We start from the raw sequence: 27,198 nt of genomic DNA, 5'->3' as shown, positions 1-27,198 counted from the left end.
GAGAGGGGCAATATTAATTAGCAATCATGTGAAGGGCATTCAGCCCAAGAAGTGATGGATCACATTATACACAGGGCTATGAGAGTTTGGAGACAACGGGAAGTACCAAAGACCCCAATGTTATTTGAATATCGTGGATATTCCTGGTGCCCGTTTTCTGTTAGGGAGGATATTGCTGGGACTGAAGATGGGCCACTGAATGTGTAGGGTTAGGGGGATGTAAATGATAGAGATCTGCCAAAAACCAGATGGATAGAAGAAGGGTCATCTTGCACAGAGAGAGAGAGAGAGAGGGGAAGGGATCAGAATGATACACATAAGCGGTTTAAAGACAGCAATGCTATTTTGAACTGCTGAGTTCAGCAGAGGTGGAGGGCATGGATGGTGAGGAGTATGCATCACGTACCCCATGACATGCAAATTTTGATTTCCAGGGGGCAACCCATCCTGTGGCACCTGCCAGTTCTTTTATCTTCTGGCCTCTTATGAATACCTGGAGTTTTCTATCTGCTCTGATAGTAGTAAATTAATAGCAATGGGCCAGATCTGTAGGTGGTGTAATCAGCATAGCCCCAGTGAAATCCATGGAGCAACACTGATTTACTCCAGCTGACGATGTAGCCCAATAATTCTTAGCACTTAGGGGTTTTGCTTTTCATCCAAAGATCTCATCACAGTGCATGACGCTAACCAGGCAAGCTCCCTGCCTTCGGGGGGTTACTTACGAAACCAGAGGGTTAAAATGAGAAACAGGGCAAAAGAACCAGGGGAAAGGGGAAATACATCACAGTTCAGGGCAACTACACCAGTATTCCCCCCCAGTGCTCTAGCAATGATGCCCTCTGTCAGGCATCCCGCCCCCCAGCCATCACCTCTCTTGGGTGGAGACCCACATCTCTCTCCTTTCTGACCTTGGTATTTCCAGGCTGCACAGTTCCCTGCCTTCACTGTGTTAGCCCAGCAAAAGAATCTGAGCAGATGTGCCCACTTTCTCTTCCAAGACAGTTAACAGTGTGGCTGCCCACAGTTATAGCTACCGACCGCACAGCACTTCCTGTGCAGGCCTCTTTTATTCTCTGAAGGTAAAAAGCACTACAGAGAAAACATACACAAAACAGGAAAAGAACCTGCACACCAGCTAATAAGCTTACCAGAGATCACCCCAACCCTAACAGGGGCTCTGGCTGGAGCACCCCATTGAAGGAGTATCCTTGTGGTTCCAAGTTCCGCTTCAGCTCAGAACAATCACACCGTCTTATGAGGCCTCAGTAGGCCCAGTCCTTCCATCACTTCCCTAAATATTGAGGCCCTCTGTGGACCAGGGGTCCTGTCCATTTGCTGGATCAGGAAGAACCAGTTTAAAACCAGGCTATTTATCAAAAAATGCTTTGTCTGTTGGTCCCTGGACTCCCTCTACCTCTGAACCAGTACACATGCATCTCTCCACGGGTGGCTTCAAAGGGCTGATAACCAGAGGAATTACATTAGCATCCCCCTCCTCCTCCTCGAGAAGTTACATACAATTCTACAACACCACATACACTAATTGCATTCTTAATACAAATGCACCCTAAAGGTATTAACCTTAATTCAATAAGGTTTAACTTAATTCGGTAAAATTCATTCAGGATATGTCAGGAAATGATCAGTCTGTCACAGCTGCCATGGGAGATTATCAGTGTTTGTGATCATGTGGGCTGATCCACTGGAGTCATCACTCCACTGATTCCTTAGGGCTGATCTTGGGGAGAAATTTGCATAATGGCTTTGGAGCTAATAAGCAGATTGCAAGCAAGGAGCAGGAGAGGACTAGTGAGAGTCTGAGAACAGATTTCAGACTGCTAGTAGTGATCCAGATAGAATTGCCTGACATCAGTGAGGCAAGCAGAGCAAGCACAGAAAAAGTTATTGTTAATTAATGTTTAATGCCAACATTGTATTCAGCACAGAAAACATGGACATAAAGAACCTCAAACACAGCTAACGAAGCACAGTGGAAATCCAGGGCTGAAGAGAGTTTAGAGATTTGTTGTTTCCATATTTCTAACAAACTCCCTTCTCTTAAGCACTGCAGGAATTGGGACAAACTTCCAGAGAGAAGAGGCAGTGACACACACTCATCTGCTCACGAGGAAGAGCAGATTTTGGGGAGGAAAAGACAACACTTGGGACTCAGAACAGGGACTCTAGGAGATTGTGTGGGAGGGCCACCAGGGCACGTAGGTGATAATGGGGCTAGGTGATAATAGGGCTACATAGGTACTAGTTGTGAAGGCTGGGGCCTACCTTCCTTCTCTTTTCAGCAAGCTGGCTCTGGCTGTAGCACGAAGAAATGCATTTCAGCTTGTCCCTTATTAGTCAAAGCTCAGAACATGCATCGTTCCTTCATAAACAACCCCCCTTCCCAACACATACATGTTTCTTGCTTGCTACATATGATCAGCCCCTGCAATTGCTTTATCCCTTGACCACTAATCTGCATATTGTATGTAACTCATTATACATTGGGCGTGTTGCAGGCTCCCCAGCATCCTTCCTCTCACACACCTTGCTGTGCACTGCTGTTTAATGGGTTAGAGTCTAGGTCACAGTACATGTTCAGTGAGTGGGCAGGTGGTTAATGAGTAACACAGGAAGTTTCCAACAGGATGTTGCTGCTGAATAGCGCACATGTACACCCACCCTTTGGTTGAGTAAACATCCATTAGAAACTCCTGCTGCTTCTTTCATGTACCTCCTGGAGAAGGGACAGTGTACTCACCAACCAGGGGAAATGTGACGCCCTCCCCCACTTGCTGGCTCTGCTCCAGCCTGGGGGGGGGAGGGGGGAGAATAAGGCTGTGGCTGAAAGCCTGCTGCACTGCAGTTCATGGGCTAGGTGGTGTCAGCACTTCCATTGTAACAACTCCCCTTCTGAGAGGGCGATAAGATAACCCATCACTTAGGGCTAAGACGACGCAGCTGCAAGGACGTATAACAGATGTGCTGGATATCGTCACTCACCTGTGTCTTCCAGGCCCCACTTACAGCCCTCAGGACCTTCCTCACACAGCCTCACTTCACAGTGCTAGTCTCTGGCAGAGAGAGGTTTGAACCCCTCACTGTTGCACCTTGGGTCTGCCAGGAGGGTGGTGGGTGAGCAGTGCTAGGGAGAACCTCCCACTTTCCCCAAGCAGTTCATTGGACTCCCCTCAATTAACACTAAGGATCAGGCAAGTCCATAAAAGTCAGTTTCCAAATGGAATTCAAAGTTCAGCTGCCATTACTTTACTTCTCCCAGCAGAGGGCCTCTCGCTCTCACATGCAGCTTGTTTTGGACTGCCTGGACCTGCCACAGGTGCGCCAGCACAGCAGGGTGAGAGGATTGAACTAAATCAGAGCCCTGATCTCATTTTAAAATAGTTTATCTGAATAAAAACCCTGATCAAAATAAAAATAATTAATAGTTTCCCCTTCTCTAGCCCCTTCTCTCCAAGGACGGCAAAGCACGTTACAGACGTTTGTCTATTTAGCCTCACCTCACACCAGCTTGGCGAGAGGGAGGTGTATAACCTCGTTGGGAAACGGGGCTATAGAACTTGGTGCCCTGATTTTCAGAAGTTACCACTGAGTTCAGGTGCCTCGTTCTGAGACAGCTTGGGTCTGACTGCCAAAGGGGCTGAGAGCGCCTGCCGCTCCCACTGATATTGTTGTGTATTTGGTTGTCATGGTTTTTGTTCCTATGGCAACTGAGTTAGATTATTAGGGGATAGCCCAGTCGGTTTCGGCCAGTTGGGTGAGCTCTGTGTCTGTAAATAAAATGGTAGTTTTGTTAGCTGTCTGGCCTCAAGTGATTTCTTCCTAAACCGGCTGCCCCCAAGGATATAACAAGTGGCGACGAGGATGGGATTCTGGTGCTGCTCCAGTAACAGAAGGAAGTAGAAATCAAGGTAAAGAACAAACAAACAAAAAAGCTGCTTGTTTGCACTGACTGTGAAAGTGAAACTAAAAATCATGGCTACTCTGACCAGGCCACTGGAACCTTTTAATGAGAATATAGAGCAGTGGCATGTGTATACTGAGCGTTTTGAGCTTTTTGGTATTGCAAATGACATTACAGAAGCGAAGAAGGTGCCAATATTCTTAAGTGTTGTAAAACCTACTCCCTGCTACGCAGCTTACTACACCCTGTTAAGCCAGCGACTAAATCTTACAGTGACATTGTGGAAATCCTGGGGTCCCATTTTTCCCCAAAACCACTGGTAATTGCTGAAAGATATAGGTTCCACAAAAGAGACCAAAAGGAAGATGAAACAGTTGTACAATTTGTAGCAATTTTAAAAAAGCTAGCAGAACACTGTGAATTTAAGGAGAAGTTAAATGATGCCCTGTGTGACAGGTTAGTGTGTGGCCTCTACAGTGAAGCTATACGAAAGCACCTACTGACAAAGGCTCAGCTTACCTTACAGAAGGCTGTTGATATTGCTGTCTCCATGGAACTGGATACAAGGGAGGCGCAATACATCGGTGCATCCCCTAGGGTTCAAAAAGTGTCACAAGAACCGACCCACAAAACTGTGCAGAGTCAAGAATGTTACCGCTGTGGTAAGCCGGGTCACCAGGCATCAGAATGCTGGTGTAAGGACCTGGTGTGTTGACACTGTGGCAAAAGGGGACACATTGAGTGTGCCTGTAAACAAAAGAAAAAAAGGCCTGTGGTCTGGCTGACAAAAAGAGGAACCCTGCATAGCCTAGAGCAGACCCAGGATGATCAAAGTCACTGCATGTTCTGTCTTTGGCAATGGGCTCACATGAATACTGGGTAACCCCATTGTTGGATGGCAAACCTATACGCATGGAACTGAACACCGGTGCAGCCGTCTCGCTGGTCTCCAAGACTGTGTATAAAAAAAAGCTACAGCATCTTCCGCTTAAAACAACAAAAACTGTTCTAAAGACGTATACGTAAAAAGCTGTGCCCATGTTGGGCACTATTGATGTTAAGGTGAAGCTCAATGAACAGGCTGCTAAATTGCCACTGTTTGTGGTAAGAGGTAACTACCCAGCCTTAATGGGTAGGTCTTGGCTTGGGAAGATTCAACTGAACTGGGCAGAAGTGCACCGGATGACTAAAGAAGAAACCAGTCTAACCCCTTGTGACAGAGCGATTCTGGCGGGACCCAACTGAGAGTGCCAAATCAGGACCAATTGCTCAAACAGGGCAGTCACAGCCCTAGGCTGGGGTTTTTCCACCTCTAAGGCCAACCAAACCAGCCAGACAAAAAGGACTTTGGTCTCACCCCACTGGCTAACCACAAGTCACACAAGCAATTTCCTTAGACACTCCAGTCTCCCAGCATCACCACCAGTGCACTCGTCCTGGGGATGAATGGTTATGAAAACCAACACCCCAATAAAAGAAAACGGTTCCCTCGATCCCAAAGGACCAAGCCCCAGACCCAGGTCAATATACACATCAGATCTTACCCACAAATCACGCTGTTGCCAATCCTTTAGAATCTAAAATCTAAAGGTTTATTTACAAAGGGAAAAAGGTGGAAATGAGAGGTAGAATTGGTTAAATGGAATCAATTACATACAGTAATGGCAAAGTTCTTAGTTCAGGCTTGCAGCAGTGCTGGAGTAAACTGCAGGTTCAAATTGAGTCTCTGGAATGCATCCCCCACTGGGATGGGTCGTTCAGTCCCTTGTGTAAAGCTTCAGTTTGTAGCAAAGTCCTTCCAGAGGTCAGAAGCAGGATTGAAGACCAGATGGAGATGATGCATCAGCCTTATATAGACTTTTCCAGGTGTAAGAATCCCTTTGTCCTCACGGTGGAAACTTACAGCAAAAATATGGAGTCTGGAGTCACATGGGCCAGTCCCTGCATACTTTGCTGAGTCACAAGGCGTGTCTGCCTTCTCTCCATGGGTCAATTGTGTAGCTGATGGCCCTTTAATGGGCCATCAAGCCAGCTATGCCGGGCTAACATCAGCTTTGTCTGGGACACTTCCCAGAGGCAGAGCATAATACAGAATACGGACATTACAGAGCCAATACTTATAACTTCAACTACAAAATGATACGCAGACATACAGACAGCATAATCATAACCAGCAACCCAGAACCTGGTCTTAGACACCTTAGATGACCCCCTTTACCCAAGGTTTGGTGCCACTACAGGACCTTGGTTGCAACCCATGTTCTATATGGTCCCCATTTATATCAATAACGTCACACCCCCAACGCAAAATTGATGCAGGAAGGGATGACAAAACATCGCTGACTGCATCCCAAGAGCCCCCTTTCCTTGGGTCTGTCTCACTACAGCTAGTGTTGGGCTAGAGGCCGTACCAGTGTATAACCAAAATGGTTTATCAAAGTCATGTTCAATAACATGAATGGATCTCATTACAAACTTAAGGTATAACTTGGTTAGCTTTTGCAGCATGGTTCCTGTATGTTTCATGTGATCTTGCCAAGAGCTAAAGAAAACAGCTACTTTATCCATACCAGCTTTGGCCAATGTTTTGAACCCAATTAACATTAAACCAATGTAGATATTGATGTTGTTCATAGTACAGGACTCTTGGCATTTAGCCATGAAAGCAATATGGTAGTGTGCCTCAGTTTCCCCTTTCATACAGCACATCAGGTCTGGAATGTATTTTCCCCTGTGAAAAGTTCCAACACTGTTTACATGCATTAACTGTGAAACATCAGTATAGCAAGGCCCTTTAACATAAAGTGTGTTTTCATGTATTCCTTTCAACATGTTTAAGGGATTTTCCAAAAGATTAGGCACATTGTACATTGTTACAGTTCTTGGCAATAGCAACACATTAGTTACAAAATTTAGCATTAGTAATAACAACAAATTCATTGCAAGTGTCCATTTACAATCATATTTGTCATGCCACACCCTTGGCTCAATACCATTGGAGATTGGGCATTTTAGGGTTAACCTGTGGCTTCCCTTTGCAAAATTGAGTCTTCTCTTTCCTTCTGGATTAAACCCTGATTTTTCTTGCTTAACCGAATTCACTGGCTGATGGGGTGGGCCCTCTGTGCTAACAGCTATTAGCAATTCTTTCTTCTCCCTGCCAGCCAAGTAATTTGCATTAACACAGACACTAGCTTTTAACTCTTCAGCTGCAGTAAACTGCTTGCACAGGCTACCATGAGGATTCCTTTCCCTAGGAGCTTCTCTAAGCAGCAATTCACCCCTCACAGAAATTCTGCCCTTCCCCTCTTCACCTAGGGCTTGCTCTACAGGAACACTTCCCTGAGCAACCACAGCCGCTTTCTGGTCTCACTTACACTTAGACTCACTTCAGGCCCCACAGGCGGATTTCTACACAATCCCCTTTTAGGCACACCTACAGACTTTCTAGATAACAGGTCCGAAGCAGTCTCCTTCCCTCGGCCATGAACAAGTTCAGGAATCTTTTCCTTCTTGCTACAAGTTGTCAAACTGTTAGTAGGTAACACACTTAAATCACCTTCATGCTCTCCTTGTGCCCCGGCTAGGGTATCACCCTGATCAGACAGAGTTGCTGCACCCTTTTCCAACCACACATTAGCAACTGGCAAACTACAAGCACCAGAACTGTCTGGTCTCTGGGATTTTGCTAAGACACTAACTGGATGCAACCTAGTCACAGTGCCATTCTCCCCAGCAGACACAAACTTAGGACCATTCCCTTCCTGGGCTTTAGCTGTATTTACAACCAACCTTGAGACAACTGAATCACCCTCAACCATCACAGGCTGAAAGGCCCCTTCTGTCTGCTCCACAGACACAGAAGAGCAGGAGACACATTCTCCTTCACCAGACACACAGCTTGGGATTTCACTTCCCTTGTCCCAGCACACAGGGCTGTTCACAGACAACTGCTTGGAGACTGGGGTAGCTTCCTTCATAGGCAAGTCAATACCCCTGACAGAGACAGGCCCATTCCCTTCACTGTCACATTTCTCCACACAGGAAACAGGTAAGGGATATGGACACTCATCTTCCACTATCCCTCCCTTCCCAAATTGCTGATTAGACAAAGCCATCAGCTCACAAGGCTGCCTAGGCTCCTCCAAACTTTCCCTATCAGGCACATTGCCTCTCCCAACAGATAAGCTGCTGCTCTTTTCACTACACTGAGCTACTTTTAGCAAATCACAGTTACCCATTTCAGGTTCACTTCTACAAGCTGCACTAGCCACCAATCCATTACCCATTATAAATTTACCCTTTCCTTCCTCAGTTAGGGATTTAACCTGACCATCTACTTTAATCTGCTCCTGAGAAACATTTTCCTCACCAATGAGATCTTTCTGCTCTTGATCTAACTCCAGATTTCCTTCTGAGACATTAGACAGACATTCAGAAACTTCATTCCCAGACACACTGCTTTTTTGCACAGACAAACCTTTGGAGCAACCCTCCTCAGGCAAATCATTGCTCACAATAGACACAGGTTTAAGATTATTCCTCTCCTGTGACTGGCTACCCGGACTGAACAAAGCTTTAACATTTTCCCCAATTAAAAGATCTTTAGGCAATAACTTCCTGACGCCAGCTATCACTTCATGCTGAGCCCCATTCCACTCAAGGTGGATTCTGGCTAAAGGCACACGGACAGTAAACTCACAGAGGATTACAACATTCACACTCTGATTTGGTAAATAATCTTCCTCTTTGACCAGATCTGCTTTAACAAGAGTGATGTTAGAAGCCATAGTTTGCCCTAAACAGCTTTTACCATTGACTTTTACACTCTCATACATAGCACTGGCACCATTTATGGGGCCACCCCCTACTGAACCCACAGTAACAGCATTGACATAAAAGGTGGCATTGTTGGGGTACATTTGGTTACCCCCAGACAACTGCTCAGAGTTATACAACATACCAACATTGTTACAAACTGGACTTTCAAGAGGATACAGTTTCTGCCGTTCTTCCCTTGCTTTTTTGACTTGGAGCTGGAGTCTATCAGTTTCCTGTTGCATCTTGTGAGTCTCCTGCTCAGCAGCCAGCAGCTCCAGACGTCCCTTACGAGCTTTTTCTTCTCTCTTAGCAGCCTCTTTCGCTCTCTCAGCTGCCTCTCTCTTTCTCTCTGCTGCCTCTTTCTTTCTCTCGGCCGCCTCTTTCTCCAGCTGGGCCAAGACTTGCTTCTCTTCCATTCGAATTTTTGCCAGTTCTTGCTCATAATCAAACTGCAGGCTGTCTCTCAAGGCTTGCAGTTTCCTTGCTTTTCCTGATGCTTTCTGTCTCATGGTCACTGATCTTTAACCAACCAAACTCTCAATCCCAAAGTTAAAATTTGGATAGCGTGGGGTTCTGACCCAAAGCTTAATTGACCTGGTTCTGTGGATCCAAGCACGACTACGCCACTGTGACGGAGCGATTCTGGCGGGACCCAACTGAGAGTGCCAAATCAGGACCAATTGCTCAAACAGGGCAGTCACAGCCCTAGGCTGGGGTTTTTCCACCTCTAAGGCCAACCAAACCAGCCAGACAAAAAGGACTTTGGTCTCACCCCACTGGCTAACCACAAGTCACACAAGCAATTTCCTTAGACACTCCAGTCTCCCAGCATCACCACCAGTGCACTCGTCCTGGGGATGAATGGTTATGAAAACCAACACCCCAATAAAAGAAAACGGTTCCCTCGATCCCAAAGGACCAAGCCCCAGACCCAGGTCAATATACACATCAGATCTTACCCACAAATCACGCTGTTGCCAATCCTTTAGAATCTAAAATCTAAAGGTTTATTTACAAAGGGAAAAAGGTGGAATGAGAGGTAGAATTGGTTAAATGGAATCAATTACATACAGTAATGGCAAAGTTCTTAGTTCAGGCTTGCAGCAGTGCTGGAGTAAACTGCAGGTTCAAATTGAGTCTCTGGAATGCATCCCCCACTGGGATGGGTCGTTCAGTCCCTTGTGTAAAGCTTCAGTTTGTAGCAAAGTCCTTCCAGAGGTCAGAAGCAGGATTGAAGACCAGATGGAGATGATGCATCAGCCTTATATAGACTTTTCCAGGTGTAAGAATCCCTTTGTCCTCACGGTGGAAACTTACAGCAAAAATATGGAGTCTGGAGTCACATGGGCCAGTCCCTGCATACTTTGCTGAGTCACAAGGCGTGTCTGCCTTCTCTCCATGGGTCAATTGTGTAGCTGATGGCCCTTTAATGGGCCATCAAGCCAGCTATGCCGGGCTAACATCAGCTTTGTCTGGGACACTTCCCAGAGGCAGAGCATAATACAGAATACGGACATTACAGAGCCAATACTTATAACTTCAACTACAAAATGATACGCAGACATACAGACAGCATAATCATAACCAGCACCCCAGAACCTGGTCTTAGACACCTTAGATGACCCCCTTTACCCAAGGTTTGGTGCCACTACAGGACCTTGGTTGCAACCCATGTTCTATATGGTCCCCATTTATATCAATAACGTCACACCCCTATACTAAGGAAACATGCTGCTGTTTTTGGAGATGATTTGGGAAGTATGAAGGGAATCACTGTGACATTGAACATTAAACCTGACAGTCCACCAAAATATCTGAAAGCCCGAACTGTGCCATATACCATCATGCCGAAAGTCGAAGCAGACCTGGAGCGCCTGGTCACCAATGGAGTCCTAATACCAGTTACCCATAGCTCATGGGCCACTCCTATCGTTCCAATAGTGAAGAAAGATGGCTCTCTCCGGATTTGCGGTGATTTTAAAGTCACTGTCAACCCAGTGTTGTGTGCAGAGCAATACCCGCTTCCCCGCATCGATGACCTCTTTGCAGGCCTGGCTGGGGGACAAAAGTTCAGTAAGATTGATCTGAGTCAAGCATATTTACAGATGCATGTCGATCAAAAGTCCCAAGAGCTGTTGACTATTGTGACTCATAAGGGGCTTTATCGATACTGTCGCCTACCCTTCGGAATCACATCAGCTCCCGCCCTGTTCCAGAGGGCTATGGACCAGATCTTGTGTGGCTTGTCAGGAGTTCAGTGCTATCTGGATGATATCCTGGTCACGGGAAGAAATGAAGAGGATCACTTAAAGAATTTAGAGGCTACCCTACAAAGACTGGAAGAGTATGGCCTACGAGTTCGCAAAGACAAGTGTGAATTCTTCAAGCCCTCTGTTGAATATTTGGGACACATCATCGATTCTGCCGGTCTTCATAAGGCCCCTGCAAAAGTTAAAGCTATTGTAGAGGCTCCCCCACCTCGAAATGTAAGCCAGCTGCGCTCATTTCTAGGACTACTGAACTATTATGGAAAGTTCATCTCACAGTTAGCCACACTGCTAAAACCACTTCATGAGCTCCTTGGGCAGAACAAGGCCTGGAAGTGGACTGAAGCCTGTGATGTTGCATTTAACAAAGCTAAGGATGCATTGCTAAATTCTGAAGTTCTAACGCACTTTGATCCATCCTTACCCCTACAATTGGCCTGCAATGCCTCCCCTTATGGAGTGGGAGCAGTCATGTCACACATTATGCCTTCGGGAGAAGAGAGACCTATTGCTTTTGCTTCACGCACTCTAAGCAAAGCAGAAACTAACTACGCCCAAATCGAACGTGAGGCATTAGGAATTGTTTTTGGAATTCAGAAGTTTCATCAGTACCTGTTTGGGCGAAAGTTTACTCTTCTCACAGACCATCGACCTCTGACGTCAATTTTTGGACCCTACACAGGCATTCCCCCATTAGCTGCTAGTCGTATGCAACGTTGGGCATTGTTACTTTCAGCACACACATATGAAATCAAATATCGGAAATCCACTCTGCACGGCAATGCAGATGGCCTCTCAAGGTTGCCTTTGCCGGTCAAACATCAAGATAGTGCCCAAAAGGAAATCTTCTACTTTGAACAGGTAGAGAATACACCTATCACTGCTACTCAGATAAAGAAGGCAACTCACATTGACCCAGTATTGTCCCAAGTTATGGACCTGGTGATGCATGGAAAATTTCGACAAACCTCTCCAGTCTCACCCGACCTTGTTACCTACATGTCAAGGAAGACGGAGTTATCGGTCCAATCTGGTTGTTTGTTGTGGGGGAGACGTGTCATTATTCCACCACCACTGAGATCACAGATGTTAGAACAGCTACATTCCGGTCACTGTGGAATAGTGCGCATGAAGGAAATTGCACAAAGCTATTTTTGGTGGCCTGGATTGGACAGTGCTATTGAAGAGAAGGCAAAAGCTTGTATGTCATGTCAAGGTGTGAGGAATGCACCCCAGTGGGCACCCCTACACCCATGGGACTGGCCTGAAAACCCGTGGCAACGTATTCACATTGACTTCGCTGGCCCCCTTGAAGGAAGCATGTTCTTGGTGGCAATAGATGCCCATTCTAAATGGCCAAAAGTCTCTATAATGCAGTCCACTACTGCAGAAAGTACTATCCAAAAACTACGAGGACTCTTTAGTCGTTTTGGTCTGCCAGAACAACTTGTGAGCGACAACAGATCACAGATCATCTCTCAGGAGTTTCAAAATTTTATGAAGGCAAATGGGATACACCACATCACGTCAGCACCATATCATCCGTCCACCAACGGATTAGCTGAAAGATTTGTGCAGACAATGAAACACGCTTTGAAATCAGCAAGGGGACAACACTCCATTCAAAAGCATCTGGATACCTTCTTACTTTCCTACAGAAACACACCTCATGCTACGACCAAGGCATCTCCGGCCTTTCTAATGATGGGACGACAGCTGCACACTTGCTTTGATCTGCTGAAACCTTCTGAACCCCGACAAATTGTGCAACATCAGCAGCAAAATCAAGTTATCAGATGGGCACCCAGAGCAAAAGACCGAACCTTTAGCCCGGGACAGCCAGTTTTGGCTCGGAATTATACTTCCAGAGCTAAATGGGTCCCTGCCACAATCATCACTCAAACAGGACCTGTTTCCTACACAGTCCGGACTGCAGAGAATCTTACCTGGCGGCGACATGTAGATCAGCTGTTGCCAGGTCATGCCAGTCCTCAGGACACATCTGCAGTTGAGGGGTCTGACTTCACCACTTCTGGTAAGACACCAAATCACAAATCACCTGTTTCTGACTGTTCTCCTCCATTACTGCCGGCGGCTGAGATACCCCTTTGCCCAGCACGAGCTGATACCACCTCCTCACCTGTTCGTGCTGCGGACCCAGAGCCCATGGTACTTTCGGGTGCAACAACACCAGAAGTTCGCTGTAATCCACCTAGAGACAGATGGCCTCCTCATCAGCTGGATCTTTAGCTAGGGCGAACCCACGGTTATGGGGCAAAATAATCCCCAGGGTTTAGCAGGAAATGGAGGCAGTCTACCCTCCTTCTCTAGTCTAGTGTGTGTTTTATTTAGGGGATGTTCTTATTAAGGGGGGAGGAATATGTTGTGTATTTGGTTGTCATGGTTTTTGTTCCTATGGCAACTGAGTTAGATTATTAGGGGATAGCCCAGCCGGTTTCGGCCGGTTGGGTGAGCTCTGTGTCTGTAAATAAAATGGTAGTTTTGTTAGCTGTCTGCTGTCTGGCCTCAAGTGATTTCTTCCTAAACTGGCTGCCCCCAAGGATATAACAGATATTAAGTGGTGTGCATGGTTTGCAGCAAGGCAGGCAGAAGGTGTCAAGTTGTGCCCCATCAAACCAAAGCACCTCATTAGTGGCCTCTTTTAAAAGTGTGGCTGCAGGCAACTTGCCTAAGGCACTCTAAGCTTTTGTAGGAGTGTGCACATATATGCATGCCTGCAGGGCCACCCAGAGGATTCAGGGGGCCTGGGGTCTTCGGCGGTGGGGAGCCCCCGCTTCGGCGGTAATTCAGCAGCGGGGGGTCCTTCCACTCCGGGACTCGCCGCCGAAGTGCCCTGAAGACCCGTGGCGGGGCCCCCCGTCGCCAAATTACCGCCGAAGACCCGGCACTTGGGCGGCGAATCCCACTTCGGCAGTAATTCGGCGGCGGGGGGTCCTTTTGCCCTGGGGCGGAACAACGCCCCACGGCCGAAGACCTGGAGCGTAAGAAGCTCTGGGGGCCCAGGCCCTGCGAGAGTTTTCCGGGGCCCCTGGAGCGAGTGAAGGACCCCGCTCCAGGGGCCCTGACAAACTCTTGTGGGGGCCCCTGCGGGGCTCAGGGCAAATTGCCCCACTTGCCTCCCCCTCTGGGTGGTCCTGCATGCCTGCAGTGGGGAATTCATGGCAAAATACACCACTTCTGTCTCAAGATAGCGTTCCAGGCTCTCCCTTCTGGCTCACTTGGTGGAAAAGCTTCCTACACACCACAAAGGGCCAGCATGTCTTGACTGCAACATTCATTGAGTTGAGCATAAGCCACACAGTGGGGCTCAACAGTAGTAGGCTATGTTTGCTCTAGTGTCTGACCACCAGCAACTAAACAGAGCAGAGCAATTATGGCAAAGCAGATGTTAAAAAAAAACAAACCAAACCACTCTCTGAACTAGGTAACACTCTCTCTTCCTGTATTGTCCATGGAGCAGTGGAGATTTCAGCCAAGGAAGCACAAGACAGCCAGGGCCTTCCTTAGGATTTATAGGGCCCTATGCAGTATTATTAAACTGGTGCCCCTATGCCCGATGGCAGCCCAGATTCGCATGTGTATTTTAGATAAGGGTGGTCGTTTGAAGGATTTATTTAAAAAACTATATGTCTGAAGATCCTAGCATTTAAAGCTAAAGATGAATACTCAGATTGTGCATCTAAAAATCTATGCAAGGATTTTTTAGAGATGTGATTTTATAATCTTCAGCAACACACGAATGAAATATTTTTAAAGCAAATTTTAAACTAAGGTCCTGTAGACTAGCATGTTCTGAGTAAATATTACAGTAATGCACACCTGGTTTTGTCAGTAAATTCAGAAACTGACAGTATATACCTGGAGGTTGGCAAATGCCGGTTAAATGGCTTCACTACCACATGAACCGCTCTTTAACAGTTTCAGTGTTGTGCTAATAGGTCTGGCAGGATGGAAGACTTTTTCACTTTTAAATACTAGATCCCCTCCGGAGGAAGACTCACCAGGCTGCAGCAGCCAGCTGTGGTGGGAGGCTGCAGGAAGGGTCAGAATAGGGATAGGAAGAGGTGTGTGTGTGTGTGTGTGGGGATGGACACTAAAACGCAAGGGTGGCCCAAATTTCGGGTGCCCTACGCAGCCGTGTATGCTGCGTATGCCTAAGGACGGCCCTGCAGATAGCCCCACTTGCAAACTCCCAGGCTAAGTGTAAAGTGCTGCTGGGTCAGGCAGACTTTTGTAGTGTTAACAATTTTACTTAACCTAGACTTACAAATATTGGTATAAACCAGGATTTCTCAAACAGGGGTCACCGCTTGTGTAGGGAAAGGCCCTGGCGGGCCGGGCTGGTGTGTTTATCTGCCCCATCCGCAGGTCCGGCCAATTGCGGCTCCCACTGGCCACAATTTGCTGCTCCGGGCCAGTGGGAGCTGCTGGAAGCTGCGGCCAGTAAGTCGCTCGACCTGCGCCACTTCCAGCAGCTCCCTTTGGCCCAGAGCAGCGATCCGCGGCCAGTGGGAGCCGCGATCGGCTGGACCTGCGGACGGGGCTGGTAAACACACTGGCTCGGCCTGCCAGGGGCTTTCCCTACACAAGCGGCGACCCCTGTTTGAGAAACCCTGGTATAAACTGTCGTATGCCAAGAGATAGTGCTCTTTACCGTGTAACAGCAGAGGTGTGCAAAGGAAAGAAGCCAGACCACATTATCTAAAACTCCAACAAAACTTTACTGTGACCAGAGACCTCCCACAGCAGCAGGAGCCTCCCCTAGAGCTGATGACAGGTGGTGTGACCCACTACAAGAACATTTTATTTAAATTCCCTTAGCCTCTCTCTCTCTCAAACCACGGCTACCTGTAACCCAGCTAGTGGGGAAGAAGCAGCCAGTCACAATAGGAACTAATCACAGACACAAGCCATGTGCCTGAGTTTTCAGAGGTGCTAAGCCCCCACATCTCCCATTGACTACAACATAGGTATGAGTGTTCAGCACCTCTGAAATATCAGGCCCAGCCAGAGCTGAGGACCAGGGACACTGCCCAGAAGCCCGAGGCTAGGCAAGTCTGGATTTTACCCCCAGCACCTCAAAAGGCAGTATTTTGGGGGCAAGGATTAAATACCTCAGAAGTGTAACCAACCCCAAGCACTGAAATCATCAGTCAGACCCCCAAAATAAAGACAGGTTTCAGAGTGGTAGCTGTGTTAGTCTGTATCAACAAAAACAATGAGGAGTCCTTGTGACACCTTAGAGCAGGGGTCTCAAACATGCGGCCCGCGGGCCGCATGCGGCCCGCTAGTGACTGCCCTCCGAAGGCAGGCTTCCCTTACCCTGAGCCTCTCCAACCCCAAACCCTCAGCCCCAGCCAGAGCCCTCATTGCCCCCCCACCCTAATCCTCAGCCCCAGCCCTGAGCACCCCCACATCATGAACCCCTCATCCCCCTGCACCCTAATCCTCAGCCCCAGCCAGAGCCCTCAACCCCCACACCCGCCTCCTCTGCCCCAGCCCTGAGCGCCCCCACATCATGAACCCCTCATCCCCCCGCACCCTAATCCTCTGCCCCAGCCCTGAGCGCCCCCACATCATGAACCCCTCATCCACAGCCCTCACCCCACACTCCAAACCTCTTCCCTAGCCCTGAGCCCCCTCGCATCATGAACCCCTCATCCACAGCCCTCACCCCACAGCCCAACCCTCTTCCCTAGCCCTGAGCCCCCTCGCATCATGAACCCCTCATCCACAGCCCTCACCCCACAGCCCAACCCTCTTCCCTAGCCCTGAGCCTCCTCGCATCATGAACCCCTCATCCACAGCCCTCACCCCACAGCCCAACCCTCTTCCCTAGCCCTGAGCCCCCTCGCATGAACAACCCTCTTCTGAGCCCCCTCCTGCATCATGTACCCCTCGCCCTCAGCCCCACAGCCCTCACCTGCACTCCCTCCTATCCCCAACCGCCGTCCCAAAGCCTGCACCCCCACCCCCTGCCGCAGCCTGGAGCCTGCATCGAGCACAGAGCCTGCATCCAGACCCCCTCCCCCACCCAAACTCCCTCCCAGAGCCTTAGGCAGTAAATCTAAGTGCGTGTTTTGTCCTTTGAGTGAGGTGCATTACTGAGTGTATATATTTATTAAAACTGCACGCGCTTAGGGGAGGTGGAGAAGAGACAGGGCAGGGGCGGGGCCTCATGGAAGGGGTGGATTGTGCCAGGCAGGCGTGTCAGTGATGCGGTGCGGGGGTCATTTGAGTTTGAGACCCCTGCCTTAGAGACTAACAAATTTATTTGGGCATAAGCTTTCGTGGGCTAAAACCCACATCATCAAATGCATGGAGTGAAAAATACAGTAAGCAGTATCACAGCACATGAAAAGATGGGAGTTGCCTTACCAAGTGAGGCGTCAGCGCTAATGAGGCCAATTCAGTTAAGGTGGAAGTGGCCTATTCTCAACAGTTGACAAGAAGATGCAGGTGATATATGCCATCATGTGCCAGCAATGCCCTCTGCCATGTACATTGGCCAAACCGGACAGTCTCTACACAACCAAATAAATGGACACAAATCAGACATCAAGAATTGTAAAATTCAAAAACCAGTAGGAGAGCACTTCAATCTCCCTGGACCCTCAATAACAGACTTAAAAGTGGCCATTCTTCAACAAAAAAACTTCAAAAACAGACTTCAATGAGAAACTGTAGAACTGGAATTAATTTGCAAACTGGACACCATCAAATTAGGCCTGAATAAAGACTGGGAATGGATGGGTTGCTCTAAGGTGCCACAAGTACACCTGTTCTTTTTACAAAAAGTAAGTTTTCCTCTGCTGATACTCAGACCTTCTTGTCAACTGTTTGAAATGGGCCACATCCACCTTGATTTAATTGGCCTCGTTAGCACTACAAAAGTAATTTTCCCTCTCTTGATATTCACCCCTTCTTGTCAACTGTTGAGAATAGGCCACTTCCACCTTAACTGAATTTGCCTCATTAGCACTGACCCCTCACTTGGTAAGGCAACTCCCATCTTTTCATGTGCTGTGATATATATACTGCTTACTGTATTTTTCACTCCATGCATCTGATGAAGTGGGTTTTACTCCATGAAAGCTTATGCCCAAATAAATCTGTTAGTCTCTAAGGTGCCACAAGGACGCCGCAAAAATAATGAGACATCCTTCTAAAAATCTCATGATTTTTAAAGCCAAATAAAGCCCACTGTTTTGTATCAATCTCTTGATTTTTTTCCACCTCCGGGGAAGCTGCTGCCTATCCCCAGTTTGCATGGAATCTTCTCAGGGTCAAAATGCAACCTTAAATACATTCCCCTCCCTGTCCACTGCTTGGAGGGAACACCACTTACCCACTCATATCCCATGGGCCCAGGGAGCTGCCATGTTATCCCTCTCTAGCTCCTTTCCAGGGAGACAAGACAGGCAGCTGCCGCACCCATTCTCCCTGCAGGCATGGGCGCCAACTTATATGGGCTCTTGGGGCTAAAGCCCCAGGAATATTCATAATCAGGGGCTCTGCTCCACCAATTTTTGGAGCTAGGTTCCCCCCCCCCCCAAAGCTTCCCTGCCTGAATGTAAAGAGAGCGCACAGCGAGTGTCTCTCTCCCTTGCTTTTGCTGCCGTAGCCTAAGGTTACAGCTGCAGCATTAGCATAAGAACAATGCTAACTAACTGCTGCTGTAGAGGGGGAGGGGAGTGGAGGGGGCCTCTTCTCCCCTCCCCTGCCCCTACCTGGAGGAGATGCGAACGGGACTTCCGGCCAGGAGAGGGACATCACTCACCTTAGCAGCTGCTGGGGCTTCCGTGAGTGTTTGACCCTATGATTCCCCCCCAGCCCCAGCTCCAGCCCCCACTCCTACCCCCAGTGAGGCACAGCAGGCTGCACAGGGGAGGCAGGAAGCCACATGTGAAGGCAATGCCCCCTCCCCCAGCACCCACCAACCCACCCGCCACAGGAGGGATGAGAGAGGGAGGCTTCCTAGACCTGAGCAGCTGGGGCTTGGATAAATTTTATGACACCCTGCTCCCCCACCCCATAGCCAGCCACCACCCTACCTACCCCACTTCTGCCCCATGCTGGGCAAGGGGCAGCCCCATCACCCATCCACAGTGAAGTTATGGTGAGGGGCAGCATGGAAGGCCACCTGTGATGGCAACCCCCCGCCCCCAGTACCCATCATAGGGGAGGGGAGTGAGCTTTCTGGACCTGAGGGGCCCTAGGAGCATGTGCAGTGACTGTGGTGCAGAGTGAGTGTGCTGTGGGGGGTAGAAGAGGGATCCCTCCCCTGGAGCTTGCTGCTGCCAGTGGTGGTGATGGGGAGTCCTCTCTGGCCCTAGCCCTGGGGCAGCCTGTCTGCGCCCCAAGTTCCTCATCCTCAGCCCTGCCTCACCCCAAAGCCTGCACCCCCAGCACTGAGCACGCTCCTGCACTGTGAAGCCCTCATCCCCAGCCCCACCCCAGAACCCTCACCTGAGGGGAAAAACATGCAACTTAAATTTGGTGGTCAGTTTGGAGTATCATTGTATTTAGCACAATATTTGATTATTTTACACCCTTCAAAGTATGTAACTGGTCATATACAGGTGTTTTCTCTGAATACTGTCTGTGTGCCTCAGTTTCCCCAATGCATTTCTTAAGGCTCTAGATGGTGGGATAAGGGGGTGTGATTGTTGTAAAGCCCTAGAGGGCCAGTGTGATGCCATCTGCACAGAGAATGGCCGACACCCTGTCTCCAGGCAACTGATGGCCTGGGCCACTCTCCTGCAAGGTGTCAACTGAAGGTGTTTGGAGTATCATTGTATTTAGCACTTAACGATCTAGATGGTGGGAAAAGGGGGTGTGATTGTGGCAGAGCCCTAGAGGGCCAGTGTGATGCCATCTGCACAGAGAATGGCCGCAACCCTGTCTCCGGGCAACTGATGGCCTGGGCCACCCCCCTGCAAGGTGCCAACTGAAGGTGTTGGAGAACAAAGAGATCAGGTGGCCTCCTAATGCCTGGAAAAGAGACAAAGGCCAGAGGAGGGAGTGTCAGTGCCTGTGCGGACTTCTGGGAAGTGCATGGGGTGGAAGGGGATGCTGGGATGCTTTGGAACAACTCCATACAAAGCCAGTCAGGACTCTGGGGGAGCCTCCTCTCTGAGCAGACTGTCTCCAGAGCAAGAAGCTTACACCTTCCTGGGTCTGACCTCGGAGCATTCAGCATGCCCTTCCACACCATGCACTTTCCACAGCGAGTGTGCCCAGGCAGGTCCTGGGGCAACCAGAGGTCCCTGCACCCCAACTCCGCAGTCAGATGTGACTCTCAGCCAGACAGTAAAACAGAAGGTTTATTAGATGACAGGGATACAGTCTAAAACAGAGCTTGTAGGTACAGAAAACAGGACCCCTCAGTCAGGTCCATCTTGGGGGGTGGGGAGCCCAGACCCAAGTTCTGGGCCTCTCCCGATTTCCCCAGCCAGCTCCAAATTGACACTCCCTCATCTGGCCTTTGTGTCTCTTCCGGACAAGGAGGCCACCTGATCTCTTTGTCCCCAACACCGTCAGTTGGCACTTTGCAGGGGAAACTGAGGCACCCACACAGTATTCAGAGAAAACATTAAGAACATTCCCACTTTGTCACAACAGGTGCAACAAAATTTAATACCGTATATTGAAGCAGGCAAGTGCTGCTTCTGACTTTCCACTTTTAAATGACCCTTGTAATCTTGTGGTGCTGACGCATTGTAGCTTCATTTTATATCAGCTTACAGGGTGAGAGCGGGGGGGGGGGGCACCATTTTGGGCCCCACCAAAAATTATACGAACCTGCCGCCTATGCCTGCAGGACCCCACTACATGTCCCCCACATTCATGTTCCCCCCTAGTCTCCTGCCCGTCACAGTCTCCTCTTGCTCCCCTCTGTCTGCTACCTGCATCAACCCCCACCCACTTGTCCCCTCATATTTACTATCCTGTTTTTCAACACTCTTTCCCCACCTGCTGTGCCCAGAGCCCCATTTCCAGCACCTCTATGTTTTCCTGTCCCCTGCCTGGCCCACACACGGTGACAAAAGGGCCACCCATTTTCCCTGAGAGTGGCCTGTGGCTTCAGTCGAGTAATGGAAGATGGTGGCCATTTTCGATAAGGACAAGCCTTCCCAAGACTGAAGGCAGATACCAGCAATTCACAGGGAACCTTAACCCCTCCCCCAGCAATTTTCCAAGACTCACAGTAAAAATCAGAGAGTTGGCAAAACTGCATCAGTGACCCTGAAATTCCAGGGCCAAATCCTAATCCACTGAAGTCAATGGCCATTTGGCTACTGGCCTGAATTTGGCCCATTGCTTCAGTCTATGTCAGGGTACACAGTCAAACGTCCTAGCCTTGAGATAAACACCTCAGCCCAGCTTTGGTTTCAATGGGGCGTAGCTATTCTTGGCCAGATTCTGCTCTCAGCTACCCCAGCGTAAACCAGGAGTAACTGGAGGGAAGCCAGTGAAGTTATTCCCGATTTACTTTGGAGTGGGCAAGAGCTGAATCTCTCCCTCAGCCTCCAGGGAGAGGCCCCTGGGCTTCAACTCTCTTCTATTGTAGGAGCAGTTCCAGGTTTCCCTGGTAACCGTTGCCAGGTGAGACTGGGAGGTAGAATTTAGTCCCCAGGTTGATAACAGAAGACGTTCTCCATTTGGGCTGCTAACAAGCTACACAGTGACCAAGAATCTAGTGTGGTTGCCAGGGGGCGTCTCCTCCTTGTCACTGCCCACTTTGTGATAGATTCAAAGGCAGCAAAGGAGCATGCTGGCACTGGAAACTTCAGGGGCTGTTTAAACTCCCAGCACACAAGTCCCTTAAGAGTCTGCACATATTTTAAAAATCTCGGTGTACATTGCTGCATCCCCTGAGGTCCAGTGAACAAGGACAGCTGTGACATCCTTAGAACTGAGAAGGAGCCGTGAGGATGGGGAGGCACTGGCGATTCACTCTGACAGGGATTGCTTAAGAACCGTGAGTATGAGTTAGGATTGGCTAGATTTGCTGTTATTTGGGACCCACAAAAACTGGCTAGGAATAGCCCAACTTAGTGAGAATTTGCTAGAAAAAGATGGGATTGACTAGAGTTGGGAAGGAGGGTTAATGAGGATTAGCAGTTAAAATCAGTGAGGCTAGGGATTACCTGGCACCAATTAGTGATGATTACAGTCAGCACTGGGTAATGATTTCTTAAGATTCAGGTAGGTCAGTGAAGACAACAAAAAGGAAAGGGTGACTGTGTCCTGATTTGCTCAGTGGAAAAGGAAGATCTGTTCTCAAGGGATCCATCTGATGCTTTCATAGGATCTGTAGAGAGTAGTGGGATCTGCTCACTATGAGCTCTGCTTTCTGTGTGGTGGGCATCATTTCCTCCTATGGTTCCAATACTGGCAAGATAGATGGTAGCTGTAACCTTCAGAGGGAGAGAGTATTATTTTCTTGAAGTGCCTCTTGTAATAAATGCCAAAAAATCAAAGCAAAATTGTGTGGCAAATATGCATGGTTAAATATCACACTGTCCCTTTAAATTCCTGCACAGCTCTGGTGGCTAATGATAAGTCGGATAATGGGGGCTTTAGACTCTGAGAACTAATTACAAACAAACACCACATGGTCTGACTGGAATCACAAGATAACTGCTGCCTTTCCTGAGGAAAATTAGATGCTGATGAATCAAGGGCCTTCAACAGCCTGATGCTAGCTGACATGGAATAGCCTGATGGAAGGCTGCTGTAATAGGAGGAATGTTGTCACTAAACCCCTCTTTAGCTAGCAGTACATGTACCTTATGTGTGGCACTAGCTAAAGTTCAGCTTGCTGTTGGATATCAGCACCCTGCCCTAGTGTGTTCCCCAGCTTGGCACTGGCACGCTGTCAAACAGGGCTAACAACAGCTCTCTTTTCCAGTCAATAGCTTTTTTGAGACATTTTGGGAGGGCGGAGTTAAATTTTCCTTTTGAGCTCACACACTACAGTTCTCTTAACTCCATGGAATGAAGGAAACCAGGGACCTGAAATCAAGTGTAGAGAGATAAGCAGTGTCCTAGAGTATATTCATATTCAGCATCTGAAAAACACTGCACAAACGCCTGTTCATTCCTTATGAAACAAAGATATTTAAGCACATAGTGATGAGATGTGTAAGAAAACAGACAGGCTTGAAGGAGGTAAGGCAAACAGTTCCCAGAATGGGGAAACAGGCCACAAGAAGAGCCAGATTGTTTCCCTTTGATTCCATTGGGATTTCCTGGGGGGCATGTCAGGGTGATGCACCCATCTGGACTAGGGCTTCACACCCTGAGGACGCAGGAATGTCTGTTATGTGATTGACATACACAGATACTTGTTTGGGTTAGATTCATTTGCAATAGGAGAATTAATTCCAACCTTTGCTCTGGGGAGAGGAGAGAATGTCCATAAAGGGCAGCCTTCTGTAAAGCTTGCAACCCCTCCCATTGGGAAATGGGACTAGTTTGCATAGCAATTTGCCGCTAGGGGACAGGGGCTTTCAGTTTTCCTATGCCATTCCCATTCCAGGAGTTTTGTAGTGTATTTTACAGGAAAGCTGACCTTGGATGCAGCACCTGATTTTCTGGCAGACCTTTGCTTTTTACCCAGTTTTTGTGCTAGCTTTTACTGGGGAACTTGGCCTCAATTAAGACAGCAAGCCCATGACAGAGACAGGCCTAGATGCTTTCTTCTAGCTTGTCTGTTACCCTTTCTTTCCCATTTCCCATACAGGGAGAAGTTAGCATGTAATTTCTCTGTGCTAGTTACCACTCCACAGTGCCTCTCCATTTGGGCATGGGCCTCTCTTAACCCTTTGATCACAGATTCTGAACAGCAGTGCTGGACCTGAAGGGTTCCTGGGCATGAGAGGGTTAACTTCCACTCTGGCCTGGACTCCATTCGGGAGGCCTCCTCATGCTGTTTGCAGCAATGACAATGGTAGGCATGATGATGTGGCCCTGACCCTGCCTGGTACAGCCAGGTCACTCACAGACACGCTCTGGCTGGCTCAGAGCATTAACAGGGCCACATAAGGTTAAACCTCCAGGGACAAGGTGAATCTGTTAATTATTGTTACAGTGTCACCTGCTGTGTGTATGGGAATTGCCACAAATCTGAAAGAATTTGAAAGAATTACACTAAATAAATCCACCAAAATAATAGACATTACTTGATTTCTTTTAAAAGGCAATTCAGCAAACAAGCAGCAGTAACATTTCCCATGCCTGAGATTTACCACAAGAGAAGTAATGAAATTCCCATCAACACTATCAGCTCTCAGATGGTCACATAATATTACCCAAGTGTGTACTAAGTTATTATCTGCTCAGTATCTAATCGGACACTGACCAGTCACACTCAGCACAAAAGGTTGCTTTTATATAAGTCCGGCCCCAAGGCTGCTGCAGTTAGATCCAACTGAATCTCTGACCCCAGGACTCCATGCAAGTGCAGGATTTTCCCCAACACAGATCTGATGACAGGATGATGACAGGCTTTATGTTGTACAAGACAAAAAAGAGCAATACAAAAGTTTCCAGGGAGTCAGAAAGAAAAATCATATCAAAACACGTTTCTAAAGCCACCCCCCTGAAGTGTTTGCAATGCAAATATTGCAGCATTATTTAGCACAGGGAAACCTTGCGCTGAAAGCGAATGGAAGCAAAAGTAAAACTGACAAATCTATGCTGAAATGCAAAAGCAGCAAAAATCCAGTCTGGGTTTTCAAAAAGAATTGTTCAGTTTTAGTTATCTACACTATGTTGCTTTGCAAAATGGGGGAGTTTCTGACTTGCAAATGATTTTGAACCTACATTATCCCTTTGGTCACCAGTTTAGCTGGTCTAAGCTCTGTAATTGTTTTGAACCCAGAGTTTCAGTGTTGGTTTCCTTTGTTTGTTGAATGTTTAATTTGTTAATATTTGGTGATTCCCATTTAATCCAGCTCCCTCATTCTGAGCTGCATTTTGCTTCTTTTCAGGGAGTGGAAGGAAGGTTTCAAAACACCCCTCCATCAGATCCCACAGCCACAGCTAAATATTTAGTCATTCCTCAATGCAAATTCTGTTTGCAGAGAGAGTCCTGATCCAAAACGGGGGATGGGGAACCATAACTGCCTGTCTCTCCACTGAGACCCAGCTGCTTCTACCCCCGTTCATGACTATATTTGGGAAGCAGACAGTTCGTTTCTTGGCATGACCCAGTGATTTCCTCCAGTAGTAATGCCTTCTTCAGGGTCCTAATGCAATAGTGTTTCCAGGCAGACACCAAGAAAAGGAGAGAGGCTTGTTTTCAAGCAGCATGTGCTCAGCTCTCTGGTCTTTTAGCTCTTTAAGAGCAGCTTCTGTTCTCCATTTACAGAAGCTAAACTGCTGGGCAGGGAATATTTTGAACTGGTGAAGTCCATGAAGCTTCTTCTCCCTTTCTCCCCGCCACATATAAAATCATCTCACCAAACTTTATACAGAGAGAAAGTAAAGCTCATACAGTGAATTCTGTATTTGGGTTTTATATTTAGGATGAGCAGTATTGCAACCCCAAAACGTTCTGAGATCATGAGTCAGGGCCCAAAGATCATGAGGAAAAAACAGAACACATATATGTTGGGTAACCGTAAGGGCTAGAAACTCCCCACCCCCACCCCTTTCCCTGTAAATAAAAGCCAAGATTCTCCATGATCACAGGACTCAGAGAGCTGGGGCTTTAAGAAAAGTGCCAAATATTGTGAGATTTGTGAAAATCAAGAAGAGTTGGCAACACTGGCTGAGAAGAAGGATGGTCTTGTAGTTCAGGCCCAAGACTGTGACTCACCAGGTCTAGAATCAATTTCCTCCTCTGCAGCAGACTCCAGTGTTTGATCTTGGACAAGCCACTTCATCTGTCTGTAAAATGGAACTAATGCTGTCTGTTTTGTCTATTTAGATGGTAACCTCTTCAAGGCAAGGCCTGTGTTTCACTATGGGCCTGTAGTGCCTAGGATAATAGGGCTCTAAGTGCTACTGTGATACAAATAATTAGTGTCTTCGGAGAAGACTATAGGAAGCATTCCTAGAGACCATCCACAAATAACTCTCTCCTAGCTGCTTTAGAGCAATGCTAAGTTATTCCTGGTTTTTAGCCCTAACTTTCTTTATCATCATTTTGTAATTTCTATTGGGAAACTTTGGTCACCTCTTATTCAGGGAAATAAGACACTCCCCGATCTGTTCCATTTCTTAGATACCTGATGTCACCTGGCACTATGCTCATCTTAGAGGCAGCAACCGCTTCTGCAGCATGGCAACTAACAGGCACACAACTCTCCAGATGGGAACTAACTCTTGCTTCACATGGAATGATTTATTTCTGTTCCTTCTCTCTGCTTGTACAGTCACTCCTTGTTTACCTCTGTCCTATTTTGTACTGCTGCTCTGCAATAAACTGAGAGTTCAAGGCCTTCTCCATAGTAACCTCAGGCCCAGTTCAGCACAGATACATGCATGCCCATCCCATTGATTATAATGGAAGTGCTAAGTGGATTTGAGAGCAGAATTTAGCTTGAGATTTTATCCTTACAATCTTGTTTTATGATCTGTTAAAGCACAAGATTGAGTCAGATGTAGGTTCTGATCCTAGCTCTGCCAGTGACTTGCTGTGTGAACTAGGGCAATTCCCTTAACCTCTCTCAGTGCCTCACCTATAAAATGGGGATGATCATACCAACCTCACAGTAGGAGATATGCAGCTTAATTGGTTAATTCCTGTGAAGTACTTGGAGATTCTTGTACAGAAGGCAGCATTAGAGTGCTTATGCACTTAAGTAATTATATTTAATTCATTTATCAGTAAATATGGAAAGACACAATTAAGAATCTATGACTATGTTGAATTAGGAGAGCTCGGGCATTGCTCAACTGAAGGCAGGCTGCACTGGCAGCTTGCCAGAATCCTGAGGGTTGCATTTAATTTGCATAAATGGAGCAGATTACAAGTTGCTCTTATGGTTAATGAAAAGGTGTGGTCATGATTGGCCCCAGCATGCAATGTTTCTTTAGTGCTCAGATGAAGGTGGTGCATTGCATGCTGGGACCAATCATGTCCACAGGCTGCACCTGTGTATTGAAGAGGATGCCAGCTGTGCTTTGCACATTTACTGCTTTGTTCTGGGG

The 27,198-nt window shown here is 47.7% G+C and overlaps 1 protein-coding gene across 7 annotated transcripts in view; it reads right to left on the bottom strand.

Moving 5' to 3' along the window:
* ARL13A (ADP ribosylation factor like GTPase 13A) overlaps nucleotides 1–26,186 on the bottom strand; it is a 52,278-nt gene extending 26,092 nt beyond the window's left edge. For 2 of the 7 annotated variants that reach the window (XM_045029804.1, XM_045029808.1), the window contains exon 1: nucleotides 3,004–3,480. Coding sequence is in view for 1 of the 7 variants with exons in the window: in XM_045029809.1 (XP_044885744.1) it covers nucleotides 25,862–25,928 (67 nt within the window). In the remaining 6 variants the exon portion in view is untranslated. Of the gene's footprint in view, nucleotides 1–1,151; nucleotides 1,270–2,286; nucleotides 2,525–3,003; nucleotides 3,481–3,518; nucleotides 3,672–25,861 lie in introns of those variants that run through there. The other 5 variants (XM_045029809.1, XM_045029813.1, XM_045029803.1 and 2 more) reach the window with 5 other exon arrangements.
* Nucleotides 26,187–27,198: the final 1,012 nt, after the last annotated feature.

Source organism: Mauremys mutica, chromosome 9 (assembly GCF_020497125.1).
Source record: "Mauremys mutica isolate MM-2020 ecotype Southern chromosome 9, ASM2049712v1, whole genome shotgun sequence".
NCBI lineage: Eukaryota > Metazoa > Chordata > Testudines > Geoemydidae > Mauremys > Mauremys mutica.
The sequence above is the reverse complement of the archived record's forward strand: the minus strand, read 5'-3'. Positions and strand labels throughout refer to the sequence as shown.